This window comes from Anas platyrhynchos, chromosome 9 (assembly GCF_047663525.1).
Source record: "Anas platyrhynchos isolate ZD024472 breed Pekin duck chromosome 9, IASCAAS_PekinDuck_T2T, whole genome shotgun sequence".
Classification (NCBI taxonomy): Eukaryota; Metazoa; Chordata; class Aves; order Anseriformes; family Anatidae; genus Anas; species Anas platyrhynchos.
In genome coordinates this window covers 18,260,770-18,271,482 of record NC_092595.1, presented here as the reverse complement: position 1 = coordinate 18,271,482, position 10,713 = coordinate 18,260,770, and the positions used below count along the sequence as shown (strand labels likewise).

General features: G+C 47.6%; 1 protein-coding gene across 17 annotated transcripts in view; it reads right to left on the bottom strand.

Moving 5' to 3' along the window:
- Positions 1–248: 248 nt before the first annotated feature.
- The window catches only part of ST6GAL1 (ST6 beta-galactoside alpha-2,6-sialyltransferase 1), a 48,011-nt gene continuing 37,546 nt past the window's right edge, over positions 249–10,713 (bottom strand). For 15 of the 17 annotated variants that reach the window (XM_021278385.4, XM_027464678.3, XM_072042615.1 and 12 more), the window contains 5 exons: positions 8,244–8,341; positions 6,634–6,798; positions 5,584–5,685; positions 4,345–4,519; positions 249–1,769 (listed from right to left, as the gene is read on the bottom strand). In XM_021278385.4, coding sequence (XP_021134060.3) covers positions 1,528–1,769; positions 4,345–4,519; positions 5,584–5,685; positions 6,634–6,798; positions 8,244–8,341 — 782 coding nt within the window. In that variant the 3' untranslated portion in view covers positions 249–1,527. The remainder of the gene's footprint in view (positions 1,770–4,344; positions 4,520–5,583; positions 5,686–6,633; positions 6,799–8,243; positions 8,342–10,713) is intronic. The other 2 variants (XM_027464680.3, XM_013108069.5) reach the window with 1 other exon arrangement.

The window sequence follows — 10,713 nt, the reverse complement described above, 5'->3', positions numbered from 1 at the left end:
CGCACAAGCAGTGACAGATCCAATCCATCCCAAAAGGCCAGCATGCAGAAAGCCAGCCTTAGAGCTTCTTCTCAACCCCAGAGCACCGGCTCCATGGCAGCACTCTCACCAAGAGCTGGACAAGAGCTATGGGCTCCCTGAAACCAGCACGTCAGCAGTGCCCATTCCAGCTCTGCCTGCTCTGCTGCAAGACTGGCCCAAGTCCCCAAGTCCCAGGAACAACAATACTCACACTGATTTCACCAAGGTAAGAATGGGCCAGCGACTTCACAGGATTTATTCAAAACAGAAGAAAAGGCTTTCTTTACAGACATCATGAAATACATTGGTACGGAAAAGGACACAGAAGGTGTTCTCAGTGAAGTACAGAGATTGTGGAGCTGCTACTTCCACCATGATGCCACAGGAGAGTTGTCTCGTAAAGAGGAGGGAAAAGGTGCCCTCCTCAGCTCTGCCTGGGATTTAGCATGAGAAGCAGAGCACACTCTCCCCGTGCCCAGTGTTGATGAAGAATGGAGGCAATGCATCTGCTCCCCATGTATTCAGAAAGCACAAAACCGCTGTGAGATTGCCTTGGTTAGTTTGCAGAGAACTGGATATCATCTGGCCAGCAGCTATGTGGCATTTTTGTTACTGAAAACATGCCAGAAAATAATTTGCCAATAATTACAAAGGTAGACCAGCAGAGAGTTGGAAAGAAGTACCAGCTTCCAATGAGTTTCCCCATTTGTGCCTTTGAACATCAACCCCAAAATATTTTCAAATAAGGGTTCTTTTGTACCAAGCACAAAACTATATTGGAGAAGTAAATGTTAAAAAAATATGTTTAAAATTATTTTAAAAAATCAACAACTAAAAAGTCTAAATATATCTTGCACAAATCACTCAATCGTGAGTCGCCTCCCTCCTGATTTGCCAAAAATGCCACCTGAATGATTTCAAAAGTCTTACAGTTTGAAAGGAAGTTGCTATGGTTATTTAATTGTTTGTAAAATCAAATATTTTGAACCAAGATTTTAGCTTATCAATACCCAGCTTTGACAGTGTTTCCATAAATCAGCCCTGCTCCCAGGAGCTCTAGGATGATGCGAATGAGTTTTACAGTAAGTTCCTTCTTTCTCAATGGACCAGGTTTCCAACTGTCATAATCCCTTTGAAGCAAGCTGAACTTTATCAGCATTTAATCCAGGCTTGTGCAATCTCTGCTTAGAAAGCATCTCCTCTGTTTCCCACACACCATCAGCAGTTGAGATGAAGACAGGGATCTCCACCGGCCGCATGAGCCTTGCTCCACAAGGAGTAAATTTATTGCAGTGGCTCATGCAGATACCGTGTGGACGTACCACAACGTATTGCACTGCCTTATGGTTTGGAAAAGTTATGCAACGAAGTCCCAAGAGCAAGTATTGCAACATGGAAGAGCTGTCAAAACACACCAGTGCTTAGACTTAACAAATCTCACAACCCAGATTTAAAAAGTGCTTTAACAGTCAGGATAAAGTTCTAAACGCACAAAAAATTGATTTGCTAGCAATGCACATTTCGGAAGCCAGGCAAAGTAACTTTCCCGTGAGTATAAATGTCCTCGTCTGTGCCCCGGTTTATACGCTTCACCAAGTTTTTCTCAAACAAGAGAGGGTGGTAAGCTCCCATGGTACAGGCACGGTCGTGAAACTTCTGGTAGTAGTGGCAAATGTCAGTCTGCCGCTTGGAAGGGAGGAATTCATACACGTCCACTTCGTCACACAGCGTCATCATGATCAGAATGCCTGTGGAGGGAAAGAAACAAATGTCCCCGTTTCAAAGCAGAAAACTCACAAACCGCTTTGGTGAGACTGATGGCCAGGCAGGAAGGATCCCACTCCAATGGGAAGGGTTTCCTTTCTCGGGGGTTCAGGTGAGAGGGAGAAAAATCTAGCCAGACGGAGCTATTTTCTGCCCCATCCGATGGACCTGATTAGAGCAGACTGCTTATTAGGATGACAGTCATGCCACAAGGACATTTTTTTAAGAGTGCTGCCATTTACCAAGATATTCACGGAACCATGGGTGTCTGCCAGCTGTGTGCTCTGCTCAGCCGAACCAAAAAGCCCATCTCAAACCTGCTTGGGTAAGCAGAGAGAATTCCTTCACCTTCTCCCATCTGCCTCTTTTTAACGCAGAGAATCCAGAAGCGACCCTGCTTGGAGATGGCTCCTGGTGTAAATGCACAGGCATGGAACAGGCTCACACGGCTTCCTCGGAACAGAGCAGTGCTGCCCTCCTGTGTCTTCTGACAGGCACACGAATGACTTGAGCCCGCTGATGCCAGTGCTAGGCGCAGACATGATCTGGCTGAAATAAGCCATATTTACCCGAGGCCATATAAGCCATATTTACCAATGATAGGATAAGGGGTAATGGATATAAACTGAACCATAGGAGGTCTCATCACCGTATAAGGAAGAACTTCTTTACAGTTCAGGGACAGAGCAGTGGAACAGGCTGCCCAGAGAGGTTGTGGAGCCTCCCTCTTTGGAGATATTCAAACCCTGCCTGGATGCCATCCTGTGTAACATGCTCTGGGTGACCCTGCTTGAGCAGGGGGGTTGGACTAGGTGATCTCTGGAGGTCCCTTCCAACCTCAGCCATCCTGTGACTGGCTACTTTTCTGAGCTGAAGAAGTGCAAGAAATAGCACGAGTATACTAGGGAAATAGCAGCAATGTGTACTAGCACATGAAAGTCATGCAGTAGCTGAGACTTGAGACATTGGGAGCAATGATGAGAGGAACAAGGAGTTTACAAGACATTAGGAGAACCTATCTGTGAAAGCACTTAAGTTACATTTTAGACGTATTTTCATCCACCTTTCCAAATGACAATTTTCATTTACTCCGACCCTTCCAAGAAACCTGGAGCTGCAAACTGGGGCATGTCTGTGCTCCCCTGTGCCCGGTGAAGTTTGTGGAGGAATGGTTAAGTGAAGTAGGTCATGTGAATGTTGAGCAACTTGGAGGTCGCGAGCTAAAAAAGTATCGAACGCAGCTCATATGAGTCTGGGAGATGGCGGGAAGCCAGTCAAGGGACAAAGGCATTGTGTCAGTGTGTGGATGGGAAAGTGCCTAAGACAGGATAACGGTTGAGGGAATGAGGAGCTAGCTGATAAGATAGGGAAAGTTGCACTAACCAATAGTGAGCTTAGCTTTTGCAATATGTATGAGCTAATTATATTGAATCATATAAAAAATGGCTGAGCTATCCAATAAATCGAAGTTCACTGATCACTCATATTGAGCGTCTGTGTCTTCCTTCCGTCGACAACAGAAGTTACTTGTTTTACCAAGCAGGCAACCTGGCCACAGCTAAGCCACAGAGGAATTTGCTGTCTGAAGTGGGACAGCACCTAACGTTAAAATGTTTTTGCCCCTGAAGCCACTGACTGTATTCTTACGCAACTGCCTTGCGCGTATCCCGATAATGATGTAATAGGTACAGGACAAGGGCAAGGTTGTGGAAGAAAAATAGGCTTTAACTGGCAGAAATAAAAGTGACTCGTGTTTACATGGATTTCAAGCGTGCCTGCTCCTCAGCAAAGACAGGAGTAGAGGCAGGAGTGGCTGAAGTGCAGCAAGTTGACGTCCACGTGGGGAACAAGACCACGCTTCTGTGCTGTGACTTCAACATAGCTGTAGGATCCTGAGAACTTCACTTCTTTTTATTCAAATGGTCGTGAGATTTGCTCTCTGATAAGAAGGAAAAGCTTTGCAACAGCAGAATGTAAAGCGAGCCTCTTCAATGAAAGGCTGGATTTAGCATGCTAACAAACAAGACCTTAGCATGCTGAATAAGGGGGAAGCATCACTGACCTTTTCAGGGCAACAATTCAGCCTGACCTTCCTTAGCACCCCATTAAGCCTTTAGCTATATATATATATATTATTTTTTTTCCACATATAAAATAGGTAACCACTTAGGCTTCATCTATATAAAGACATTTTGTCTGACAAGATCTGAGACTGCATGAGCCACATCCTTCCTCTCAGCCCGCTGTGCAGTTGCACTGCTTTGACTCTAGGAGCTAGAAATCTTAGAGAACGTCTCAATGTTGCTATCTACTCTCCTGTTTCCAGATGAAACCAGGCCATGCTTAGAACTGCTGTTCCAGAAGTGTGCTGCAAACTGCTTATTTTAACACAACCAAGCAGGTACTTTCAAGATAGGATGCTTTAATTCTGGCATAAAACAATCAGGCCTTTGAGCCTGATGAGCCTTTGAACAACATAAATCCAGAACTGTCTTTGAAAAGGGTATGCTGAAGAGTTTCTGCAAACTGAACATGAAGTTTAGAAGGCAGTTATCTCACCAAGCGTTCCCGAAGATGGGGGGTTAGGCTGAATATGCTCCAGAGAATTCTCCTGAATAATATCCCAGAGTTGCCACTGCATTTTTGGATTCAGGATATAGAAGGGCTGCTCTGGATGTCTAACACGATACAACTTGTAGGCTTCAAAAAACTTGTAGTCTGGTTTTCTGTACCACTGGAAAACAGAAGCAAGAAGTCAGATTTATTACTAGCACACTCTTTCATATAACGGATGGAAAACCCCAGTAGCTGATGAGGTTGAGAAGTCTGCTTGAAGTGATACAGACCCCTGCCCCTCTCCACACTGGAGTACAAAGCAGCCCATGCTGCAGGCAAGTGTCCTCAGCACAGCTGTCTCAAACAGTATGAACCGATTTGCATCTTGATACTTCCACTTTCAATAAAAATATTTAGGAATTCTCTGTTTTCTTACAGTCATTTTGATAGATCTTTTTACGCTAAAAATATCCCATCCTGCTTTCACTGACTCATAACCAGGCTGTACATACACCCTTACATCTCCTCGAGAGGTGGGACTAGGCAAAAAAATAAACACTGGTGAGAAAATAAGAAATGCAGTCCAGAGCAAAGAGGGGCAAAAAAACTCTCAGCTACAGACAGGGCTTAAAACAAAAGTAAAAAATGGATTATTCACTCCTATCTGCTTCACCTGGAGCCTCCAAAGCTCATCGCTTATCAAATAGCCCCCTTTTGTGCTCAAAAAGCAAAGCAAATGCTAAAGGGATTGCAACACCCACAACTGAAAATCTAGCTAACACAGAGAGGTGACATTTGCTAAGATCTTCAGAGGGTTTTCAAATCCAATCATACTGCATCAAGTACCTCTTATGTCTGACTGGTGCCTCTAAATACCCAAGCATCTCTCAGCAGCAAACCTTACAGCAGCCAACAGAGAGAGATCATCCCTCCGCAGGGGGGCTGCAACAGCTGCAGCCACTGGTGGGCTCCTGCTGCTGGCACCAGCCCATGAGAAAGTCAACGTAGTGACCTGTTACACCCGGTCTGAAGCCCTGCACAGGGACCAGGAACAGGCAAATGCTCCCCTCAGACCAGAGCTGCATGGGATGCTCTTGTAGGTATGGGTACAGCCATGACAATGAAGGGGGGGAACAAGAATGGCCTTAAAAAGAGTGGTTGCCCACATTAGGGGGAAGCAAGTTAACAGTTGCACTTCAAAACATTTGCATCTGATTTTATTTAGAGAAAACTCTGCCTTACCTCATGAATTTCTGCATGATATGGTGCTGGATCCCAGATAATTAAGATCCCAGTGTTATACAGCGCATCCCTCAGGAACTGCTGCTGCTCAACGGTGACAAGCTTGAACAAGAACAACAAACAAACCACGGTGACAAACAGACCGCTGCCGGCACCCGCAGGTGGCTTAGCAGCGACGCTTCCTCAAGCAGAGCCACAGCCACCCCACCACCGGTTACTGAGCGAGCCCCACGGGACAGAGGTGAGGACACAACTCCCTCGACAGCTCAGACATGACGAGCACAGCCCCCGACAGCCAGTGCTAGCACAGGTTTGCAGCAAAAAGCAAGTGGTGTCCGAGGACAGGGGCTGACCTTCTGCCCTCCCTACATGCAAGCATAACACACATCCGCAGATCTTTACGTCCCAGAGAAGCTACGTCATCAAAATCAGCTCCTATCTGTCCCCATGCCCTCCAAGGATCTTGTTAAGGTCTATTCAATTTATCCTTGAGCATCCAGGCTGCCTCCAGCAGCAGAGCGTTTCCCTGACCATCCCCATTAACCAGCACATGTGGATGCTGCGGCCAGCCCGTCTGTTACTCAGAAAGCAACAAGGGCTGCCTTCCATCTGGTCTCAGCTCCAGCGGATTAGGCTTTGTCCTCGACCACGTGTGCTGCACGGCCTCCTTTCCTTGCAGCAGCAGCAGGATCTGGGTCAGTGGGCAGCAGCACGCCTTGACACCGCCGCGCAGGGCTGCAGCAGGGTTGGCAGGGGGAGCGCGGCGGCAGGCGCCTGCTGCCCTTCCTCCTAGCAAGGGTGGGATGCAGCCCCACGCAGGGCAGAAACAGGGCAAGGCACCTGGGTGGTTCATTGTCATTTCAGTGGTTCTATCTATTTATTTCCTAGCTAGATTTGTTATTTAGCCAGCTTGTTTAGCAAGTAACTTGTTAATACAGCACCTGTCTTCCTGGTACAATCGACCATATCAAAACAAGCTCCTTCCCTCCAGCTACTGCAGTCACTGCCCCACAATCTAAGCATGCTCCCTCTTTCCCATCCCCACCTTACTTCATTCCACTGATGTGCTATCTCCTTCCTTCTCCTCCCTGCAGACTCGTTAGTGCCAGTAACAGCCAACGCAGCCAAAGCAGTGCTCTCCCTTGCAATGAGAAGCCAGCCAAGAGCTGTAAACAAGGGCTGGGAGGAATGAGGTGCTCTGCTCCCTGGCCATTTCTGCAGAAAGGAATCGTGTCCTACATAATGACATTGGCATTTATCCCCCCCAGAGTCCTCAGCCCTTATTTTTGTAAGATGCAAGTCCTTTCCCAGCACAAATTGATGCTTTGCATAAGACTGCAGGAAAACATGCCATTAAAGGAAGCAGTACTGATGAAACAGCAAAGGTCTGAGAAAATAAGCAAGGTATTAAAGGACTTCTTTATTTAGAACATCCATGAAGCTTGTGGACCTACAAGCCTATCCCCAGATCTGAAGATCCCAAATTTCTCCCCCACCACTGACATCAACCCGTTAATCTTCCCCTTTTTAACAGATGCTCAGTACAAGATACCCCCACCCTGCTTTTAAAACCACACAGCCCCTGATATGTCCTAGAGACTAGTGAGCAAACTACTGAGAGGGTACTGTTCCCCAATCAATTTAGTTTTGCTTATTGTAGAAAATATATTAAAACAGTTATTAAACAACCTTAGAAACTCCCGAAGGGAGATGCCTCCCATGGAGGGACTTGCATCTTTTGCCCTGGGCAGCAGCTAGACCAACAGCGCACTTGGAGGTAACTTCAGCCTCCAGAAATTGCAACAGTTTTTCTTGCCCCATAATTGAAGTTTTCTAAGCTGGCATCTCCATTTAGAGGGAATGGTGGCAGGTGAAAAATGCCAACCACGGCTGCAGGCACATCTCCATGGAGTGTAATGATGTGGCTACACCTATACATTACACACCTCTACAGGCAGGCTGCCGCCCTCCTCCCTGTGCAGCTAAGCCTGGGATCACCCAGGTCATGCACAGGTTTTCACTGATTAATGACTTATCACCATGAGGCAATAGTCACATTCTCCAGAAAGAGTCCTCTTAAGCGATAACGCTATCTGATATTGTAAAACATACACCCAAAGGAAATGATAAAACACGGAGAGGTCACACAGAGTTGAGGAAGGATGTCAGCAGCCAGATGCGTCTGCTAAAAAAAAGACTGGCTGAGCAAGGACATACCCCATGTCTGAGACCTGTTTTAGCACAGGGGAACTGAGAGGCAGCAAGCAGCAGGACAGAGCACAGCCACCCTGGCAGACGGTGACCCAGCATTTGCGCAAGAAGCAAGAATATATTTGAAGACACCTAAGGTTGGTCTTTTCTTAGCTACAGTGACGCTTGTGCCTCACATTCCCAATTCCCAACAGCAAGGGTGCAGCTGGGCTTTGGAAGAGCCAAGCTGAAAAACAAATTACCTTGGCCTTACAGTAGAATGCAAGCAGGCATTTGCTAGCACCTGGTAATTTAACTGCAGTAAGCTCAGAAGGTATCTGAGCAATGAGGAGAGGACCTGCCAGCGTCCCCTGTTAGAAGGAAAGCCGCTCCCTACCATGCAGCTCCCAAGCAGAGAAGCACACAGTCGTGGCACTCTCGGTCCATCTGGGCACATTCATCAGACCCACCTGGGAGTTAACGAGACGAATCGTTGTCTTCTGCCCCACGTCTTCCTGAAATCCTTTGACAGGAGCCCCATTAAACCGCAAGACGGCATCATGGCTGTCTGAAAGGAAAACAGAGGGAAACCAGTGAGCCGGCAGCTGCTCCTGCAGATACAGGGGAGACGCGCAGTAGGTTGTTCACCCACACTTCTCATGCAATTTGGCTAGTTGCTGGAGAGTTTCCCTGTAACTACTGCAAGTACCAGCCCAGATGCTGTGAAAGAAGTGCTAGCCTAGCTCCATGATCAATGCACTTTTAGAAATCCACTTTTTCAAAGCACAATTCACTCGCAGGTTCAGAGAGCAGCCGCAGTATTTGCACTGCACAGGACAGCGTAGGGTGTCTCTCCATTCCCCTCTTCTTCCTTTCTAACACTACGGGGACACAGACCAATGCACAACTGATTTACCATGTGGCTGGCTGCAAAATAAAGACTTAGGAAATAACTGTGAGGCACTGTCCTCTCTCGCAGCCTGGAGGTTTACCCGCCTGAAAAATGTGTCTAATGATCACAGAGGCAAATGAAGCTGGCTTCAGTCGACCAGGGTACCTCCCACGTTGCAGAAATAAAACCATCATTGTGTATTTAACAGGCCCGGCTTGCTAAACGCTTTGGGATTCACTGCATTCTCCTCTGCTGGTATCACCCCCTGGGGCAGCACGGTGCCCTGGCTGCAGGCACATGACCACTGCAACCTGGCGATTCGTAACCTTTGCCTGCACCAAGAAGCCAGTAAGGCGAGAGCTGCCCGTCTACCAGGATCTCCTGTTCCCATCCACCAGACCTCCCTACACCAACTGCTGCTCATTTGCTGTCCTAATGTGATTGCACAGAGCAGGCGTTTCCTGGTCACTGAAGGAATGATACCTGATCAGCCCCCTGTGCTCCTCCAAACATCTAGGAAAATGCCTCATTTTAAGTAGGTCAGGTTTAGTTTCTTTTTGGCACCCTCCTCCAACCAAACCATGGCTTTTCGTACACCGACACGTGTCAGGGAACACTACACACACACTCCTGCATCTTTCACTACTCACACTGCCCAGCTGAAGGGGCTGCAGTGAGAGCAGGCTCCGAGCACCCAAAACTGTGCAGAACCATTAGCAGAGATGATCGCCTAAGCGAAAGGGGTCAGGTCTGGGACTGAAGCAGGAGGCACGCTCGCCTGGGGCACCAGCAGGGCTAATGGCACATTACAGTGACCTCTCCAGAATTCATCCCCAGTGACTTGGAACAGCCTGGTGCCGCAGTTTGGGGGCAAGGAGGAGACTGACTGCAGGCACAGTGACACTGCTTTCCACATCCAGCATGCTCGCAGCGCTGCGACCGAGGTACAACATGCCGCTGCAATGCCCTCGGCTCCCGAGGGGTCTCGTTAGGGAGAAAGGAGCTGTTGTATTGACATGCAGGAGCCTAACATGGACACCACTGGAAACAAGCCAGCTGGGTCAGAGGAGAGTGTTAAACAAGAGATCAGGTCACCTCTGTAGAAACATTCAGGGACTGAACTTCAGGAGGAACCTAAACAAGCCCAGGGAGGTGCTCAAAGAAAAAGCCATGTCTGGCTTCCCAGGCATTGACCTACCTGGCCTCAAATGTTCTTTATTAGGTGAAACAATTCCATCAACCACCTGTCAACCACGATTTGTATCAGAAGGCAACGCTACCTTGGTTAACACTGACAATGCCTTTTTCATTGCTTCCTTCAGCACTTTTTAACACACTTCAGACTGTTCAGCCCCTTCCTAGCAGCTTGGGACCACAATTCTGAAGGCTTTCCCTAGGTTGTTCATCAATAATGCATCAAAGGGCTATCCATCTCCTTCTTTTAAAGGACGAAGGCTACTTCCAGCTTAGTACAGGCCAAGGGGACCTGATCCAGCTGATAGCCTATGAACACACTGATGCTTGCAAACAATTTCTACAGGAGAGACAACCGCAGGCTTTAAAACTCCTGCAGTCAGTTTAGCACAGTGTGAATCTCAACTGAGCCTCAAACAATAAGGAGTGAAGAAAGCTGAGTGAACTGCAGGCACAGGCGAATTTTCTGTCGAGCACAAAACCCAGAGCTGAAGGCTGGAGAGCTGGTTTCCCTGCATGCTGCTTTCTGTAAGCTTTAGCATCAAAACACACCTCTTTATAATCCATGCTATGAGACCGATGCTTCAGCATTTATGAATTATTGTATTAACTTCAGATAAACGTGGCCTCCTACTTCCTAACGTATAAAGACAGCACAGCACAGACCATCATCTGGCAGGCCACCCAAACGCAGCCACTGCCTTGTGGCTCAGTGAGGCAGCGTCACTCCTCAAAAGCCACGAGCAACAATCAGTCACTGAGGTTTGAAGGGACCTCTGAAGACTGCCTATACCCAGCCTCTCTGCCCAACACTAGGTCAACTAGAGCAGATTGATCAGGGCTGTGTCTTTATT